At 41.0% G+C, this 20425-nt stretch overlaps 1 protein-coding gene across 2 annotated transcripts in view; it reads right to left on the bottom strand.

Annotated features, from left to right (window-relative positions):
- PRKN (parkin RBR E3 ubiquitin protein ligase) overlaps positions 1-20425 on the bottom strand; it is a 1621201-nt gene that overhangs the window by 58389 nt on the left and 1542387 nt on the right. For both annotated transcript variants that reach the window (XM_037817593.1, XM_037817592.1), the window contains exon 12: positions 1116-1262. In XM_037817593.1, coding sequence (XP_037673521.1) covers positions 1144-1262 — 119 coding nt within the window. In that variant the 3' untranslated portion in view covers positions 1116-1143. The remainder of the gene's footprint in view (positions 1-1115; positions 1263-20425) is intronic.

Raw genomic sequence — 20425 nt, 5'->3', positions numbered from 1 at the left:
TTCACTTTTTGAACAAGAGAAAGTCTCTCAACTCTCACCTCAGTAATAATGACTAGCAAGGATATCCAGTAATGGATTTAAAGGGCAAGGCACAAAATGAAAAATTGTGAATCGTGTTGGGTAGTTACCATTTGTTACTCACTCACACCTGTTGAACTTAGATCTTGTGCTAAATAAGTTCAGACGAGAGCAAAGACCCATTTTCTATATAACTGGACTTTTAGGCCAACCTGGGCAGACAATAAGCTAGTGATCAATGTTAATTCTCAAAAAACCTGGAAAACTTTATTTCAAGGCTCTCACCTCCTATAAAGAAGTGCTCTTTCCCTCTTAGTTTCATCACAACCTTAACATCACATCTTGAGAAGCGTTTCAGTTTTCTAAAACATCCAGAAACTGAAAACTTAGATAAACATCAAAGTATTCCTGTGTTAATTCCTAGATATGATGGAGAAATGTATAGGAAGAAAACTAAGTAAATAAAAAGGTGATTACAAATGCCTGTCGCCTTGACAACTCCCCTCCCCCAGCCCTGCTGTGACAGGGAAAAACCAAAATGAAAGTGAGGAGGGGGTGGCCACAGAGCCCTGCTTAGCTGTTTGCAACCCCAAGCAAGCACCAGCGCAGAAAGCACCTAACTGCCAACGAAATGCAAATAAATCCATGCACACCGGGCTGCATTTGTGTAGTATTTTCGTGGTTGCCATAGAAACACCAGAGACGGAAGCGCATGTTGCATGACACAAAAGACACCACTATGTCACAGGAACATTGTCCTCGCTTCATCTCTTGCAGAGAAAAGGCTTTAGCCCGAGGGGAGCGGGGGTCAGTGAAGCACAGCTGGAAAGGAAGGCTGGTCCCCCGGGCACAAAGGAACCGTCCTTCGGAGCCAGCCAAGCTCCCTCTGCCTTGCAGGCGTCGGGGCTGCACGTCTCCACCGCCCGCCGCCCTCACCCACTCCGCCTTCCCCTCTTCCTCCTTCCTGGACCCTCCCCTTCCAGAGGCTGCAATGAGCAATCGCGCCCGAGAGAGAATAACAGTGATGGCAAGAGGCAGCCACGCATCAGCCACACCCAGAGGCGAAGTCGTCTGGAAAAAGCAGGAAGGGCACATACCTCGTGTCTGGCAGCCTTGACACAGGTACTACGAAATCGGAAACTGAAAGGGAGCAGACTGGGGCTCAGAGATTGCCACTAGTTTATAGGCGCTGCAAGTCGGCCAGCACTGGAAGGAAAACGCAGACTCCACCCATGGGGAGGACCCTTCGGAGAGAGAGGAAAAAAAAAAAGTGGTCCTCAGCTGACGTCTCTCCCCACCCCATGTCACTTCCTTTTAAAGCTGCAATTTAGCAGCTCCGGGGAGGGAGGATGGGAGCTGGTGTAACATGAGTCACTCCCTTCCCCTTCCAATTAGTTGATTTCACGTAGGGAATCACTGCTCCGGAACCTGCCGGAATGGAAAACAAAGCCCCCTCCACGGCCTTTCTTTCTCTGCGTCCTTCCTCCAAATCCCATTGCATCTCCTGCACCCTTAGCGCCCACAGGCTCCAGCCCCGTTTGTGCTCTGATCTGGGGCGCGTCCTGCATTGGCTCATATTTAATTCAGCAGGTGTCCGATCGATTTGTTTTTAGAAAATATCCACACTCTGACATTCCCCACCCCCCAACCTCTCGCGTGGCATGCTGGGCTGGAAGGAGATTGCATTTCATTCAGAAGAGCCCCAAAGCATCGTCTACAAAATACTTAAAACTCAAGAAATCGGAGATGTTAAGAAACAGGACGAAAGGAGCTTGGAGGTCGATGCGTTTTTTGCCTCCAAACAGGGGCACCAAGGTCGTGAGGGCTGCACACACACGTGGCATTCACACGTGGTGTGTGAGAGAGATTGGGGCAAAACCTTAATAATGGAATAAACACTGTCATCACAACTTTGAAAGGGGGTGAGCCACAAACTACAGAGATGCCTGGTTGGTAACCTTCCTAGAAAGTTATTTTATCTTCAAATAGTTACATTGTATTCCTTCAAATGTTTACTATTATAGACATCTTCACAAATAATATTTGTGTGGTTACATATGACTCCCGTGTTCACCTCTGTCTCCTAGAGGTTTACAACTGATGGGAGAAAAATTAAAATGTGCTCACAAATAATTCTAACACTTTGCAGAATTACTAAGAGTTACCAAAGTGCTAAAAACAGCGTGTCATGAGATGAGAGAGGAGGAAAGAGTGCTTTGGGTTAGGATAGGGGGAAAAGGCACTCATAATTCAGAAAGCAGGGTGTAGACTAGCTCCTGAGGATGTGTGGTGTTTTGATAGTCTGTGATGGGAGAGAAAGGAGGGTAAAGCAAGGAAGGAGATGAGGTTAAAAATGGCTTATTTTAATATCTATGTAAAATTAATTAGACCCTATAGTAATGCATATAAAAGATATTTGGAAAAAGTTTCTTGCAGCCAATGCATTTTTTAAAAAGTTCTCACTCATAACTTTTCTAATTATGTTTCAAAATTCATTTTTTCAAGGTTCCATGGAAACTTTCAAGGGTTTTTTTCCAAAATACTTCTCAAATAGAGTTAGACTGACTGTTTTCATATTTGAATTGTGAGTGGGAATTTTTTTCACAATCTTCAAATTGCACAAATCTGTGCTGTATTTATTACAAGTATAGCCAATGACTTCAATGGAAACAATACGAAATAAAAGTTAGGCGCCGGCAAGTCTTCATATGTCTTTATCCCTTTATTATGCCGGCAAGTCTTCATATGTCTTTATCCCTTTATTATGCTTACAATTGTTATTCTGCTTGTTATTGCTGCAGCAACAATCTGCCTATCTAGATGATATTGCTTATAGTCTCAATTCTCCCAGAAGTATAGCTGAGAAATATGGAAGAAAAGAAATTACTGGTTCTGAAAGTTTTAAATGGATAGTACAACATTTATTGATTAAATCCTGTGGATTATTTGGCACCCCATTTAAAACCTATCCTTATTTTAGACAAAATTCTAACAATTTAGCTCAACAAATATTTATTGAGTATCTGTGCTAGTTGCTGAGGATTCAAATACAGGAAAAAGATATGGACATTGCCCTTAGCTGCTCAAAGTCTTAGAAGGAAAAGGGACCGGTAAACAATTAAGATACAATGTAACGGAGCCGATAATTGAAGTCTGTACAAGGTTCAGACCTGGTCCAGAGACCGAGAAAAGAGAAGTGGAGGAGTTATGCCTTCTGACTACATAGTTTCTTAGCTCAGAACAAACTGTAAAGGGGTGGGAATGGATACTGTACTCAACAATGGGATTGTAAGAAATAAATGCTGATAGTTGAAGAGCAAAGAAACAATTTTTAAAAGGAGATACAAAGCTGAAACAGGTAGCTCCAGAAAGAACACATAAATAGCCAATAAACAAGATGCAACCTCATTAGGAAACATAAAAATACAAGTTCAAAGGAAGAGATATTGTTTCTTTGCCAATCAAATTGTCAAGCATTCAAAAATGTCGTGCACATCGTAAGGATTGATGCTATGAAATGAGCATGTTTCTGGCTTACTGGTGACTGTAAATTGGTGCAATCTTTCTGTAATTCAATTAAACAAGGTGTAACATGAGCCTTTGAAATATTTATACTCTTTGATCCAATAATTCAATTCACGAGAATTTATACCAAGGACATAAGCAGAGATAAACTCAAAGATTTATGTACATGTATATTCATTAAAGTATTTTATAATATTAAAGACTGGAAACAAACTAAATGTCTGAAGTAGCAAGCTAGTTAGGTAAATTGTGGGATATTCATGTAATGGAACATTCTGTGAAAATTAAAAGCCATATTTTTGTAATACATGGGCAAATATACATGATACATTGTTTAGCTAAAAGAAAATGAAACTGTAAAATTTGATTCCCATTTTATAATTATGCAGCTATATTTTGGGTAAAAAGGTCACTAAACAGTTAACAATTATTATTCCTGAATAATGAAATCAAGGACGTTTTTACTTGCTTCTTTATATTTTATTGCAGTTTGAAAATTTTTCTACAATGAACATGTATGGCTTTTATAATAATGAAAAAGATTATAATAAAAAAAAGACTAGAGGTTTCCAAAAGCATAATATTATAGGGCAAATTAGGACAGAAGCAAAGAACAATCAATAATGATTATGACATAAGTCAGACCTATATTCAGAATCCTTATTGGTGGAGAAAAGTTTTTTAACCCAAGTTTTGGTGCAGAAAACATTGAGTATCATTTATCTGAAATGCTAACTTTTATACTATGTATTTGACCTTTAAGCCAGGTAGTTGTTATTAATAGCACTATTTCAAACAGTCCACATATTGTTAATACATTGTTAGCTATAAATTAGCAATATTTTTGCTTTATTTCCATTGGCCTTATGTTTTGAACGTGGCTATAGATACCCACATAAGTCTATAAACACAGTTTGAAAATTTCCTCAAGCGACAAAATACAAAGATAGCATAGATTTGCAATTATAATTACCTCACTATTTGCTAAATTAGGAATTGCGGCTGCTTGGGAAAGACACGGAAATAAGTTGAAATAATAATAAAAATGTTAATTTTATATTTGGAATGTATAATCTTATATTTAATAGTTGGATATTTCACCAGATTCCAATCTAGCCTTAAAAAGTGTCATATATACGATTTGAACGGCCAGCAAGAGGCCATATAATTTCAGTGCAATCATTTTAAGTGCACTCCAATAGCTTTAACATTTTCTACCATTGAGGAAAGTACAGAGGATCTAGACAAAATTTCCTCCTTGATCACAATGATTATGACATAAGTCATTCCTGAAGGAGTCATGTATTTTCAGAACCCTCTGTTGATCAGCTCTCAATGTAACTTAACTGAATTGTGTTTTCAGACTCTTTAAATTGCTCTCAGTGTTCCTTTAGCACCTGTCTCTTTCAGACTCCTACAGGTCAGTTCAGCCTGGCTGGGGGTGACCATACAAAGCCCCCCATTCCCTCCTCCTGCATTCAAGCAGTAAGCAACTGGAAATCATACAATCCAGGAGCAAGTCCACCACATTGGAAGGAACCACATTCAAATCCAGTAATGTCCAACTGATTGACAGCCCATTGGAAAGGATTCCAGCTCCATGTCCTGATTTCAAAAAAGGAATACAATATGAATACTGAAGCTTAGCACTTGTATTCTTCATAACCAAATGAAAAGGCAATGAATTGCATTGAGAGGTATTGAGGCTCTGGATGTTTTTCACCATCATTACAATTTTTGTTGGATTTCTTTTTCTTTTGATAAATGTGATCTTTTCTTTTGATAAGCATGCATTACTCTTACAAAACAGAAAAATAAAGCTATTTTCATTTTGTAAAACAAACATTTAATGTTATCACTTGTTGACATATTTTTCTTTCTTTATCTGACATCTAATCTTATAGCATAATGGCACTTTAGAGGGTGTACCAGTTACGGCTCCCCAGAGATATTAGAACCAACAAGATATATGTGAAGAGATTTGTTATAATATTTGGCTCAGGCAATTGTGGGGGCTGGCAAGTCCAAATTTGTAGGGTAGGGAGGAGGTTGGAAATTCCGATATTGGATTCTTGAGTCTGAATTTCTTAGTCTGAGGACTCAGGAAGTAGAGAAGGGAGTAACCTGTTTGTTTGCTTGTTTTGTTTTGTTTTTAATTATTTATATTTAAAATTTGAGCTGTTGCAGGTTCACAGAAGAGTCATGTTTTCCTTCTATCCTGCAGATAGAACAGAGGAGGGTGTAGTCTTGAGGCAAACTTCCTCCTGACCTTTGGAACCCTCAGGTCTTGGAGTTAAGATGTCCAGCTGATGGGATGAGGCCCACCCACATCTCAGAGGCTCATCTCCTTTATTTAAGGTCAACTGACTGTAGATGCTAGTCCCATCTACAGAACACCTCCACAGTGACAGCAAGGCCAGAGCTTGACCAAACAACTGGACACCTTAACCCAGCCAGCTTAACATATAAAATTAACAATACAGAGAGACATCGCATTAAAGCGTGACTCCTGGACTAGCAGTGAGTCTGTTAGAAATGTAGAATCTCAGGTCCTGCCCCAGGCTTAGTGAACCAGAAACTGCACTGGAACAGCATCCCCAAGAGATTCTTACCCGCTTTAAGCTTTGAGATGTAATAGTCTTAGTCCAAATCCCTCATTTAACGAAAGAGGAAGTTAGTCTGCTGTCCAAGATTATACAAATAACAAGAAAACAGAGCTGAAACAAGGACCCAGGTTTTTAATGATTCCTACCTGAAAATTTTTTCTACTATATTTCCTTGGCTTTCAGATTAAAAGACAAGTCTGAAAAAATCTATTGGCATGAAAATGTTAAAAAGAGAGTTTCCACTTAGACTCATGATCATTCTAGTAAATGTAGTTATTAAAAGTCCATCTATACTCCACACATTTTGAGTTTATACACGGAGAACCAGTTATACCCAAAGAGAATTAGCCTTGGAGGTTAGCAACCATGAGACCAAAATCGGCCAAGACATAGGATAGCTTTTCTCCATGATCACTCATTTTATCTTGGTTCTAAACCAAAGACAAGTCTGCTCATGAATCTTAGCTTCATGACTGATTTGCAAGAGAAGTGGCAAAAAGCAATTGGATCTCCACTGATCCCCTTGATTCTGATCTTGACCTCCTTCTAGCCCATTCCTCACCCGGAAGCCCATGTCAGCTTTGCAAAACACAAATGAGAGCATACTGCTTCCGTCTCACCTCTGCTCTTGGGTGCCAGGAGTAAATGTAGAGTTCCCTGGACGCATACAGTAAATTTCCCTGTTTTCCTTGAAGTAACTCAAGCTGTTTTTTGTTATTTGCAACAAAGTCCTAATGCCTTACATAACTTTTCAGAGCCTTAGTTTCCTCATTCATAAAATTCATAGGGTGGTTTGACATTTAAATGAGACTTATATATGGGGCATCTGAAATAGTGTAGAATCTCAAAAAGTGATCAATTCTTTTCTCCTCCCTCCCCAATAAAATACAGATGACTCTTAGATCTGTATTTCCAATTAGAATCTATCTCTTAAACCTCGGAACTATTTATCCAATAACCCGTTGCATGTCTCCATTTAGATATACTAAAGGCATCTCAAACTCAACACATCCAAAAACTGATCTTTTGGCCCCAAATTTGCCAATGCTCTGGAGTCCCTATCTCACAAGTTTCTGGGTCCCTGTTTTGGTGAATGGTAACTCCAATGTCATCTTTGATTTTTCCCCCTTCCTCTCCCTCTCTTTTTCCCCAAAACATCTGTCAATTTTCTTCTTAGTTTATGAACAGTCCTCCCCTCTTATTGTCACTGCCACCATCTCACTCCAGAACTTCATCATTTTTCTCTTGATAATTAACCAAAACACCTCTTCTTCAACTTTGTATGTCAGTATTAAACTCAAATGCCTTAGGATGAAGAATATCCAAGACCCTTTATGATCTGACCCTACTTATCTGTCCAGTCTTATGTTTTGTCTCTTTCCACACTTTCCTGATGGCCATACTTCCCTGACCAGTTGTGCTGGTTTGGAGCTGTTATGTACTCCAAAAAAGGCCATGTTCTTTTAATCCATGTCTGTGGGTGTAAAACTATTGTGGGCAGAAGCTTTGGATTAGGTTGTTTCCATGGAGGTGTGACCCACCCAATTCAAGGTGGGTCTTAATCCTTTACCAGAGTCCCTTAAGAGGGCTCATGGAAAGAGACAGAGCTGAGAAAGAAAATGCTCCAGGAGAAGCAGGAAGGACCCATAGAAACCGAGAGAGCCATTTTGAAACCCGGGTCCAGGACAGAAGGACTAGCAGACATCGCCATGTGCCTTCCCATGTGACAGAGGAACCTCAGATGCCAGCAACCTTTCCTCAGAGAAGGTGTCTTCTTCTTGATGCCTTAATTTGGACATTTTCAGAGCCTTAGAATTGCAACTTGTAACTTAATAAATCCCCTTTGAAAAAGCTAACCCATTTCAGGTACATTGCGTTCCAGCAGCTTTAGCAAACCAGAACACCCCTCATCAGCAGGTTAACCTCTCCCTGCCTTTCAAGACCGTGTTACCATCTCCTCCAGGAAGTGCCCCAAGCCTTTATAAAGGAAGAGTGGGCTTGTCCTTACCTCAATACGTGCATTTTCCACAATGCAATCTAATTGATTACTGTCATATGCTTTTTCTCTGCTACCTTGTGAGTACAGCATCTTTGTTTTCAGTCTTTGTGTCCCCAGTACAGTGCCTGGCACATAACAGTTCTCAAGACATATTAAGGGAATGAATGAATGTACATTATCACTATTTCACCATTTGCTATGGGCAGTTAGGACTCTCAGTTTCAACTCCTATAACTCAGAGAAGTTTCCTTTCAGGCACCCTTTTAAACCTTCTGGTTTTCATATACTATAAAAACATATAAGGAAAAGCTATAACTCTCCATTAAATCACCTCCTTATTTTCATTTATCATGTTCTTGTCCAGTCTTTGTTCACATGCATGCATATTTTACTCAGCTATGATCATAGTGAATGTAGAAACCTTCCATATTTTACTTACCATATTCCAAACATTATTTTCTTATCAGACTTTTCATAATTATCTTTTTAATGATTTCCCAATATTCTACCTATTTCATATACAATAATTTTCATAATTGTCCTCTGATTGGATTTTTCCTTTACTGTGAATCACCTCCCAGTTTTAGCTTGCTTCCACTTATTGAACACTAAGTACTTTGTGTCAGGTATTATGTTTTTACATTTTATAAATGAGGAGCCTGAAGCTTGCCTGTGTTAAATCACTTCCTTAAGGATACATAGCTGATAAATATCAGAGGCAGGATTTCAACTTGGGCCTGCCTAACTCAGAAGACTATAATTTTCACCACCATTACTGAAAACACATTTGTCTCCCTTTGGATGACTTCTTAAGATGAAGTCCTAGAAGCAGAGAAGTTGTGTGACTCATTAATGTCTTACACAATTCCCTGCTCCCATCACTTCACAATCATTCCTTGACATTTTAAAAATGTTATTAAAAAAGTTCCTGATCTTTCAAAGTATTTGTTTGTGGTTTCCATTTACTCTTGTGAGAAACCTGTTCTTGTTCACTGACTATGTGTTTTTGAGGTTTATTATTTACATGGACATTTATTCTTCACACTCACACCGGGGCAGAGCCTTTTATTTCCCACTGTCCACATGACAGGTGGGTGGAGGAGGCCACAGCCTTGTCACACCTGAAGGGACAGGGCATGGTCATCCTGGTCTGAGAGGTCTGGGGTTGGCTCTGAGCTCCATGGACATCTGCTTCCTGAGGGTCCTAGTGGGCTCCTTGCTTCTGGTTGGCCAGCAAAGTCTCACATCTTCCAGTTTATTCCTGTGTCTCCATGGACACCTCCTACCTACTACCCTGTCCTCTGGCTCTGCTGCTTCCACAGCTCCTCCTGGTTTCTCACCTTGTGGATGATGAAGAGGTGGCAGCTGAGGAAGCACACGCTCTAGAGAAGACACTGGGCTTGGAGTTGTCCACTGGTGCTGAGAGATGTGTGGCTCTGAAGCTTGAGCCCTGAGTCTGTGGCAAAGCTCCATTGGGCACACTGGAAAAGGGACTGTGTCTTTTGGTGGAAGAGACAGCCAAGACACTGGAGGTAGCTGGAGTGTCCCTGGCTCTGCTGACTTCTTTTCAGATGGTTCACCAGGGGAAGCTCCACCTGGAGGTCTGACTTTGGGTGCATATGGCTGATGTGACTCTCCAGGAGGGAGGGCCAAGGATAGCTGGAGCTGACCTCTTTGTTCAGTACCCACAAGTGTAGACCTTCTTCACTAAATTAAAGGTTAACTTAATTTGTCAATCTGTTTCTTCTTTGATTTCAACTGCTTCAAATTTACAAAAAGGTCATCAAATACTTGTTACTCAATTCTATTTTCCACCTGTTTTCCTATCTGTTCTAGTTTGCTAATGCTGCCGGAATGCAAAACACCAGAGATGGATTGGCTTTTATAAAAGGGGGTTTATTTGGTTACACAGTTACAGTCTTAAGGCCATAAAGTGTCCAAGGTAACACATCAGCAATCAGGTACCTTCACTGGAGGATGGCCAATGGTGTCCGGAAAACCTCTGTTAGCTGGGAAGACATGTGGCTGGCATCTGATCCAGAGTTCTAGTTTCGAAACGGCTTTCTCCCAGGACGTTCCTCTCTAGGCTGCAGTTCCTCAAAATTGTCACTCTTAATTGTACTTGGGGTATTTGTCCTCTTTCAGCTTCTCTGAAGCAAGAGTCTGCTTTCAATGGCTGTCTTCAAAATGTCTCTCATCTGCAGCTCCTGTGCTTTCTTCAAAGTGTCTCTCTTGGCTGTAGCTCCTCTTCAAATGTTCACTCTCAGCTGCACTGAGTTCCCTCTGCCCATCAGCTCATTTATATGGCTCCAATGATCAAGGCCCACCCTGAATGGTAGGGACCAAGCCTCCATGGAAATATCTTATCAGAGTTATCACCTACAGTTGGGTGGGGTGCATTTCCATGCAAATCTAGTCAGCACCAAAATGTCTGCCCCACAAGACTGCATCAAAGAATATGGCTTTTTCTGGAGGACATAATACATTCAAACTGGCACACTATCCTTCCTTAATTTTGAGTTTTTTTTTTTAATATGGGATTAGGTTTTCAAAATGATTACCAGATTTCCAGCCTACCATGCTCATGCCACTTATGAAATAACTCTCCCATTGTCTTGAGTGTGGTGACATAGAGAAAGTGTGGGCTTTTGATATAGCAGATTTGGGTTAGAATTCTGGCTGTGGAGATCAATTCCCTAGTGGTTTGGGGATGGCCTTTTCCCAAGAGGGAGCTAAGATTCTCTTCTGCTCTGCCTCCAGGACTCAGGGATGTAGCACTGAGGAAGGTAATGAGGGAGCCTGAAACCTCCCCTACCCAACCACATGAGTCCCAGGCAAGGAACGCTGGTCTGCAGGACCTGCACCTTCCTCCAAGGTAAAGCTGAAGGTCAGGACACAGGAATGCCAGTCAGACATCATTCCCTAAAGGATCTGGGTGGCCCAGGGAGGTGGGAAATTCTCCAGTAACCCGAAGGCAGACCTGGAGGAGGTGGCGGAGCAGGGCCTTTTGCCACACAGGAAACACAAGCAGAGAGGAGCCATTCTTGCTGTGCCTTGTCTAAATTGCTGACCCACAGAAGCCACGTGCATAATGAAAATCTGAGATGGTTTGATACATAGCATTAGATAATCAAAACATATGCCAATAGCAGTTAGAAAATGAGGATTCCTTGAAGATGTTATTTTTAGTTAAAGTGAGGCCCAACTGAATGAGTTGAGTCTTAATCTGGATGACTGGAGTCTTTATAGGCAGAACAAATTCAGACATAGTGAGAGAAAGCCACAAGAAGGAGTCAGAAGCTAGAAGTCAGTGGAGCCTGGAAGAGAAAGAAGGAACATCTACATGTGATGTGTAGCAGGGATATACGCAAGCCAAGGACCTCTGACAGCCAGCAAAAGAATGCAATGGACTCGGGGAAGAAAGCATCACCTTGCTGATGCTTCAATTGCAGACATCTCCCGCCTCAAAACCATGAGCCAATAAGTTCCCGTTGCTTAAGCCAACCCATTGTGTGGTATTTGTCATAGCAGCCTGGAAAAGTGAGACAATATGCAAACCCTCTGATCCAGCCATTGCACACTTTGGGATATACCCAGTAGAAATGCATGCACATGGGCAGCAAAACATGTACAATAATCTTCATAGCAGTATTCTGTACAATGGCGGATAGTTGATGTGCTGGTTTGGATGTATTGTGTCTCCCAAAACACCATTATCTTTGATGCAGTCTTGTGTGGGCAGGAAATGTATTGGTGTTGATTGGGTTGGAGATTTTTGGTTGGATGTTTCCATGGAGATGTGATCATTCAGCTGTGGGTGAGATCTTTCATTGGATAATTTCCTTGGAGGTGTGACCCCACCCATTCAGCGTGGGCCTTAGTTGGTTGACTGGAGCATTATATAAGCTCAGATAGAAGGAGCGAGCTTGCCACAGCCAAGAGGGACACTTTGAAGAATGCACAGAAGCTGAGAGAGTAGCTGCAGATGAGAAACAGTTTGAAGATGGCCGTTGAAAGCAGACTCTTGCCCCAGAGCAGCTAAGAGAGGATACCCCGAGAGCAACCGAGAGTGCTATTTTGAGGAGGGAGCTGTGGTCTAGAGAGGAACGCCCTGGGAGAAAGCCATTTTGAAACCAGAATTGGAGCAGGCACCAGCCACTTGCCTTCCCAGCTAGCAAGAGTTTTCCGGATGCCATTGGCCATCCTCCAGTGAAGGTACCCGGTTGTAGATGCCTTACCTTGGATCCTTTATGGCCTTAAGACTGTAACCATGTAACCAGATAAACTCCCTTTATAAAAGCCAATCCATTTCTGGTATTTTGCATTCCAGCAGCATTAGCAAACTAGACTAGTTGAAAACAGCCTAATGTTCATCCACAACAGAATGAATAAAAATATCATGGTATATTTATGCAACAAAATAGTATTTGACGACGGAAATGAGTGAAATTCAGCTAAATGAAACATGTGGATCTCACAAATATAATTCCTGCCCAAAGAAACCAGACACCAAAGAATGCGTATTCTATGATTCTATTGCTAAGTTTAAAACAAGAAACTAGTCTGTCTTACAAGTTAGGATAGTGTTTGTCTTTGGAGATGAGGGAGGAATAGTGAGTGGGAGAGGGTAAGAAGTGGTTTCTGGGATAACGGTAATATTTTATTTCTCTTTTTGGTTTGTCATTACATTGGGAAATTCATTGAGATGTACACATGTAAGATTTGTGCCCTTTTCTATATGCATGCTGTTCTAATAAAAAAGTTAAAATGAAAAACTACTCAGCCCAATTTCTCTATTATCCAAGAGAGAACCCCAGCTCCCCTCTCCAAAACAACAGATTTTAGTCTTTCCCAGCCCCAGGGTAGATTCTAATTTCAAGTAAATTTCTCTGTTGTTCAGGGTACCCAGGAATGGAACTGATTATAGCTTTGGTTTATGAAAAGGGCTTCTGAAAGATTATCACAGGTAAGCATGACCCAATATGATCAACATAAACTATAATAATTGTTTGCATTTTAGAGATTCTTTGTAATTATTCTGTTTTTCCAAGTGTTTCTTCTTCTTTTATTCAAGGATGTATCATATCTTATAGTTTATTATTCTTTGTAACAAAGAAATAATGCATTTTATCATGCTTCTACTACTAAATACTATCCCTTTGAAGATGGGCTTGATAAACATTGCCCAGAGAACCAAGAACATAACCCAGTATGATTCTGAGAAAAGATTGTGTCTTGCATCCACATGACTTGGAGTAAAAAGTCCATTGTCCAGAGATCTGCTTTAAGGTGACAGCTGTTCCTACATTATTATTGTGGAAACACTAAAGTATCTGGCCAGGGCAGAGATGCTTCACATTTAGTTTCCAGTCTGACTTCTAAGCATTCACAATGCTAAGTAACATTCATTAAAGGAAAATCTCACCCTCAAAAGGGAAACGAGTTTCATCTTTCTTTGCAAACCTTATTACAAGTTAAATTGCTTTCTTGGAACAGTAGTCAGCATCTGTCACTTACTTCCCAATGAACGAAAACAGCTGTAATTTATTTTGTACTTAACCCTATTCAGGGCACTATGCTAAGTACATGACATGTATTTCAATTGAGCATCACAACAACCCTTTGACGTACTAAACCCCATTGAACAGAAGAAGAGAATGAGGCTTTGTACTAGTCAGGATTTGCCAGAGAAATAGAATCAACAGGATACAAACATACACACACGCACACACACAAGCACCTATCTTAATATAAATCTTCTCATATTTGTGAATTAAATCTGTATCTTAGTTTATAACTATACCTTAATCTATATCTGCATCTATTTATAAAAAGTTTTATTGTAAGGAATTGGCTCCCATGACAATGGGAGCTGGCAAGTTTGAATCCCATAGGGTAAGATGGAAACTCTGATAAAGGTGATGCTGAAACCTTTAAATCTCCCATGGGAAGATGACTAGCTGGAAATCCAAGCAAGAGCCAATGCTGAAGCTGAGTCCAAATTCCTCTTCTGACCTCTGGAATTCTCAGTTCTGGCTTTCAAGTCCTCCAACTGATTGGACGAGAGTGACTCCTTGCATTGCTGAGGACAATCTCTTCTGTTGATCCAGATGCAATCAGCCAATTATAGATGCAAATCCCTTGTTGAAATATCAGCAAAGGAACACAAGTAGGCCAGCACTTGCCCAAATAGCTAATCTCCTAGCCATGTTGATACATGAAATTAACCATCACAGGCTCAGAGAGTTGGAGAATTTCTTGAACTCACTAAGGGGAGTAGACCCAGACCCAACTCCAAGTCAGGTAGCTTCTACAGCCTGTCCTCTTGGGCACCACACTACCTGCCCAGTACTACACGCTTTGGAAGCGCAGCATGCCCTGAGGCTGTGGGGGTGGGATCCCAAGAACTTGTACCAACAGGGCTGCCTTGTATCTTATCTTTGTCGGGATGAAGAAATCATCTCTACAAGCAACCTCAATAATTTCTTCCCTTATCTCATCCCTCAAAATATGACATTCTGAAGATCTCCTGGAAAATAACTGCTGTTAACCAAGTAAATAGCTTTTACCCTCAATTGCAGCCAGAGTCATTTCAACACATTCTGTTGGTGTCATGTGGCTTTCATGGGTTCATTAGCCCCTTAGATGTGAATATAAAGTTGTGGAGCCTGAAAACAGAGAGTGCTTTGTGGATCATAAAGTTAATGATGGGTCTGGAGAAGGTTTGCCTCTGGAAAGTGATGAGGGGGCTTTGTGGCAAAGCGTCACTCCTCCCTGGGGCTTCACCCACCTGGAGCTATAGGACAACTCCTCTCACATGCAGGTAACCTACCTGAATTTAAGATGAGGAACTGAGGGGGTGATTAAGTGGGAAGGAGTCAAAGAGTAATTTAAGCTCTACAAGTGATCCCCTTCCACTTCACTCAGTGAATAACGCCCTGGAAGGAGCGTGAGCTGGACCACATATGTGTTTCCTGCTATCATCTCAGTGTGCCCAATCCTCATTCATTCATTCATTCATTCACCCATTCAGCAAATATTTACACCTACTGTGAGACAGGTCAACTTCCGGGTGCCTGGGATACATCAGGGAACTGAACAAAGATTGCTAAGGTTGTGGAGCTTTCTAGTGGGAGGACCTTGAAAATAAATGATAGTTATAATAAATAAGTTATAGGCTACAGCAGACGTTGATATTTGTGGGAAAATGAAGAGTAGGGGAAGGAGTGTCTGGAGTTCCAGGGGTCCTGAGTGAGTTGAAATGTGACTAGGGCAGCAGGGTAAGCCTCACTGAGAGGGTGATATGTGAGCCAAGGTTTGGGGCAGTGCAGGAGTTATATACATCTGAGTTCAGCGCTTTCTGGGAGGAAGGAACATCAAGGCAGGGCTCTGGGGCAGGAGCATGCTGGCTTGTTGGAGGACCAAGGAGGCAGCAGGGGTGAGGGGTGAAGAGTGAGTGCAGGAGATCAGGTCAGGGGGAACACAGGGCACTGGGCCATGGGAACCTGGCAGGACAGTGTAAGGACCTTTGTCTTTCATGCATTGCAGGGCTTTGGGCTGAGGAGTGACATGACATGATTAAATGTTTCAAAAGAACCACTCTGGCTGACATGTTGAGAACAAACTGTATGGGGGCACCAGGAAGCAGGGAAATGAGTAGGAAGTGGTTGCAGTTGTGCAGCTGCAGATCCTGGTGGTGCAGAGTGGGGTGGTGGGAGCAGGGGAGAGGCTGAGAAACGGTATTTTAAATTTGGGACCAAAAAGAGATTTCCCGGCAAATTCAGTGTGGGCATGAGAGGACTTAAGGTTGACTCTGAGGCTTTTCTGCTGAGCAAATGGGAAGATGAAATTACCAGCAAATAGAGCAAGTATTTAGGAATAAGGTTAGAGTTGTTTTTTGACAGGTTGAAGTTGAGACATCTATTAATTATCCAGGTGATAGTGTGGCCTGGGCAGCAGGATTCTGGCGTTCCAGGAGAGAGAATCTCGTCCGGAGATCACAGTTTTTGTAGGAGTCAGCACATAGGTGATATTTAAAGCCATGAGACTGGATGATATCATCTTAGGGTGACCAGATAAAACACAGGGCTCCTAGTTAAATCTGAATTTCAGATTAAAAAATGAATAAGTTTTTAGTGTAAGAATGTTTCATGCAATGTTGTTAACCAAGAAGATATTTAGGACCATGCCACATTTGGGAAATATTTATGCTAAAAATGTTTATTGTTTATCTGAAATTCAAATTTAATTGAGAGTTTTCTATTTTTATTTGCAGAATGTGGAGACTCTACCTTGGGAGTGACAGTAGGGATAGAAGAGGAGGGGTCTGAGGCACCAAAACTGGAGCCTTGCCACAGGAAGAGGTTGGGGAGAAGAGAAGGAAAAAGGAAAGAAGAGTGAGAAACGAGGCAGGAAGACAGCAAACTGAGTATGTGTGCCCTTGCAGCCAGGGAAAGAAAGAACAGCAAAGAGGAGGAGTGATCGGCTGTGTGTCTAGCAGGGCAAGGACTGAGAATTGACGGTTGGGTTTGTCAATAGGGAAGTCGTTGGTGACCCTGATAAGAAAAGTTGCCTCCCCAAGACGTGCAACTCAGTTGCAATGCTGAATGCAATTCTGGTGTTTAATGATTTAGTGCCTTTCCTAAGACAGGGGCCTGGAATGCAGGCCAATTAGTTCATCAGTAGTCGATTGATAAAGCAGTCAAGATGATTTTCACCTTGGTGCTCATTTAGAATCTGTCTATCTTGAAGATGTCTTAGAATAAATGCAAACAGAGGAGTTTTAGAAAGGTTCACAGGTAGTGTTCCTCAGAAAAAGACAATCTTGAGTAGCAATGCAGAATTTAAGCAGATAAACCGTAATGTGTGTTGATTAAATAGGGAAACCGATGAATAAGAAAAAGAACTGTAGAGCTTACCTGGGACACTGGTGATAACTCTCAGGAATCAGAGAGGTAAGCTTAGCTGAAACCAAAGACATTCAAGAGGAGTGTGCAGCTGGAATTGCCCCACCTGCCACACAACAAACTCAGCAGCTTTCCAAAGCTGGGATTTCAAATACCTTTCCTTTGAAAAAGACAACAACCGTGGCACCACTTCAATCTTCTAAATCTTTTTAAATGTGCCTTTTACCATTAAATCCCTGAATTCAAGAAACAGCCTCCTTTTTTACCTGAAAGGAATGAGATGGAGGTGCTGTGTCCCCTGAGCAAGACTTATTTTTTTAGAGTTCAAAACAAATAAAAATAAACATTCCTTATGGAGCTTGGCTTTTCACTACATTGAAATATAAAATGGTAGTGAATGTAGGAGGTGATTGATTTTCATCGAGTGTGAGATCACCTTAGACTCCGACATTCTTGCAGTTTGAGTGCACTCCAAGGGTTGCAATTCAAAAGAACATTTTGCCTGACATTTGATAACACAGTGCTCCTCTTTGTTCCCTATCTAAATAAGATGACTGGGAACCTTAGACAGCATTTAGTATTAGAAAACAAACTAGATATGCACATAACTGCAAATTGTTAGGGGTATTTTATTTGCTTTTTAGGAAACAACAAAACAAAACAGAACAATAATGTTCAATGTTCCAACACTGCACAAAGTATATAATCCATATACTTAAAATATAAATTTGTTTTGTGTTTACAAGTTATTCCCCCCTGAAAAACTTAGTAAAATTGCTTTGGAAAATAATTTACAGAGATCTTGATAAGTTAATTATTATGGTTTCATTGATTTATGAAAGGCCTTTTTGGGGGCACGGGGGATTGTACATTTAATAAGATAGGAATGTCTGGTCAACCATACCTCTAATTGTTTAAACAAGTCAAAATCATTTAATTGCAGAAAAATAAATGGAGAAGACAACATAACTATAAATAATTTGTGAAAATTTAATTATTTTGGTGCAGTCTAGTATGGAATCTAATGTGTTTAATCTGTTCTTTCTAGCATCTAGTGATTTTTGAATGAGTGCTACCCACTTTTTATCATATTTCCAGAAGTAGAATGGTGAGACTCTATTCCATACATCCTGCCAACTCCCCTTTTAGTAATTATATAAGAGCTGGGTTTCTCAAATTTTAGGGTATATTGGAATTTCTTGGAGGGTTTTTTTTTCTTTTTTTTTTTCGTGAACTTTGACATACGTACATAACCGTGATAACTTTTGAAGTACTATTTCACTAGTAGTTAAAGAGCAAATTTCAAAGAATATCATGGGTCACAGTTCTACAGCTTCAGCCATTTCCATTGTTGTAAAATATGACATACATACAGAAAGGTGTCATCTCTTGATTTACAGCTCAACAAGCAGTCATATACGTAATTACAAAAATTGTTATGGGTTACAGTTCCACAGTTTCAGTTCTTTCCTTATTATGCAATGCAAAGTACATATAGAAAGGGAAGACCTTCAAGGCACAATTTGATAAACAGCTATAGAGCAAATCCCAAAGGATGCTTTAAGCTACAGTTCTGCCATGTCATTTACCTGCTTCCAGCCATTCCAACACCCCAGAATCCAAAAATACATATATAATTATATAAAGTTTTAGTATTCATAGACCTTTGTTCATCTTATCTTGTTTGTTTCTACCCCTTTCTCTCACTTTATCCCTTTCTTCCTCTTCAGGGGTGTCTAGGCAGTGAGCACCCTAAGTTGTTCATATTAAAAAGGGGGTGTTGACAGTATGGGGAAGAAAGCTGCATCTGATAGTTGATCTTAGAGGCTGTTGCATCTGGGTTAGAATTTGTCTGGCATAGGAACGCTCTGGTGGATTTAGGTTTCTGAGAGATAAAACTTAGCGAGTGAATATTTTCTAGAATCTCAGGTAGGGACCTAGGTATTTGGGACTACTTTTGGTAAGGGCATGGCATACATGGCCATTTGGGATGTCTAGCTGGAGCTTGCATAAAAGAAACCTCCAGGATAGCCTCTCAACCTATTTGGGATCTCTCAGCCATGGTGACCTCAGCTTGTTACCTTTCCTTTTTTCCCCTTTTTGGCCAAGTAGGCATTTTCAATCCCTTGCTGCCAAGGTCATTCCTGGGAATCACATCCCATGTTGCCAGGGAGATTCATTCCCCTGGGAGTCATGTCCCTCCTGGAGGGCTTATTAAAACACACTTTGCTGGGCCCCATCTCAGAATCTCTGATTCAATAGGTCTGGGGTGATGCCTGATAATTTACATTTTTAACTAGTTACCAGGTATTCCAGTTTGCTAATGCTGCCAGAATGCAAAACACCAGAAATGGATTGGCTTTTATAAAAGGGGGGTTATTTGGCTACACAGTTACAGTTTTAAGGCCATAATGTGTCCAGGTAACACATTAGTAATTGGGTACCTTCACTGGAGGATGGCCAATGGCGTCCGGAAAACCTCTGTTAGCTCAGAAGTCACGTGGCTGACGTCTGCTTGCTCCCAGGTTGCATTTCAAAATGGCATTCTCCAAAATGTTGCTCTTGGGGCGTTTGTCCTCTCTTAGCTTCTCCGGATCAAGAGTCTGCTTTCAATGGCCGTCTTCAAACTGTCTCTCATCTGCAGCCCTTCTCTCACCTCCTGTGCATTCTTCAAAGTGTCCCTCTTGGCTGTAGCAAGCTCGCTCCCTCTGTCTGAGCTTATATAATGCTCTAGTAAACTAATCAAGGCCCACGCTGGGTGGGTGGGGCCACACCTCCATGGAAATTCTCCAATCAGAGTTATCACCTACAGTTGGGTGGGTCACATCTCCATGGAAACACTCAATCAAAGAATTACAATCTAATCAACAAATCTGTCCCCACAAGGCTGCCTCAAAGAACATGGCTTTTTCTGGGGGACATAATACATTCAAACTGGCACACAAGGTGATGCTGTTTCTGCTAGTTGGGAGATCACACTTTGAGAGTGACTCTAAAGAAGCTCCCCTTGCAGATGGCATGAGGAGCATCTGACCCCCACTCCTCATTTTACAGAAAAAACCATGCTCCAGATGTGTAAATGTCAGCATTGATCCAGGACCATAGCCCAGGTTCACATCTAATCCCCCAGAATCCCAGAGTGACTCATTGTCATTTCCATCCCCTGACATTTTCTTGCATCTGCTCTGGAGATAGAGGTGCTCATTAATTTTCCCCATCTAAGTAAAAAGAGAACCTATTCTTATAATATTTTTAAATTATGCAAGTTCTTTCCTCCTTTTGCTGACAGGCAGGCAAAGCTTGAATTGGAATTAGAGGAAAGAAATTGCCTTTGCAAACCCCAAGAATGTTCACATTTCTGGTTAGATATC

Source organism: Choloepus didactylus, chromosome 24 (genome assembly GCF_015220235.1).
Source record: "Choloepus didactylus isolate mChoDid1 chromosome 24, mChoDid1.pri, whole genome shotgun sequence".
NCBI lineage: Eukaryota > Metazoa > Chordata > Mammalia > Pilosa > Megalonychidae > Choloepus > Choloepus didactylus.
The sequence above is the reverse complement of the archived record's forward strand: the minus strand, read 5'-3'. Positions and strand labels throughout refer to the sequence as shown.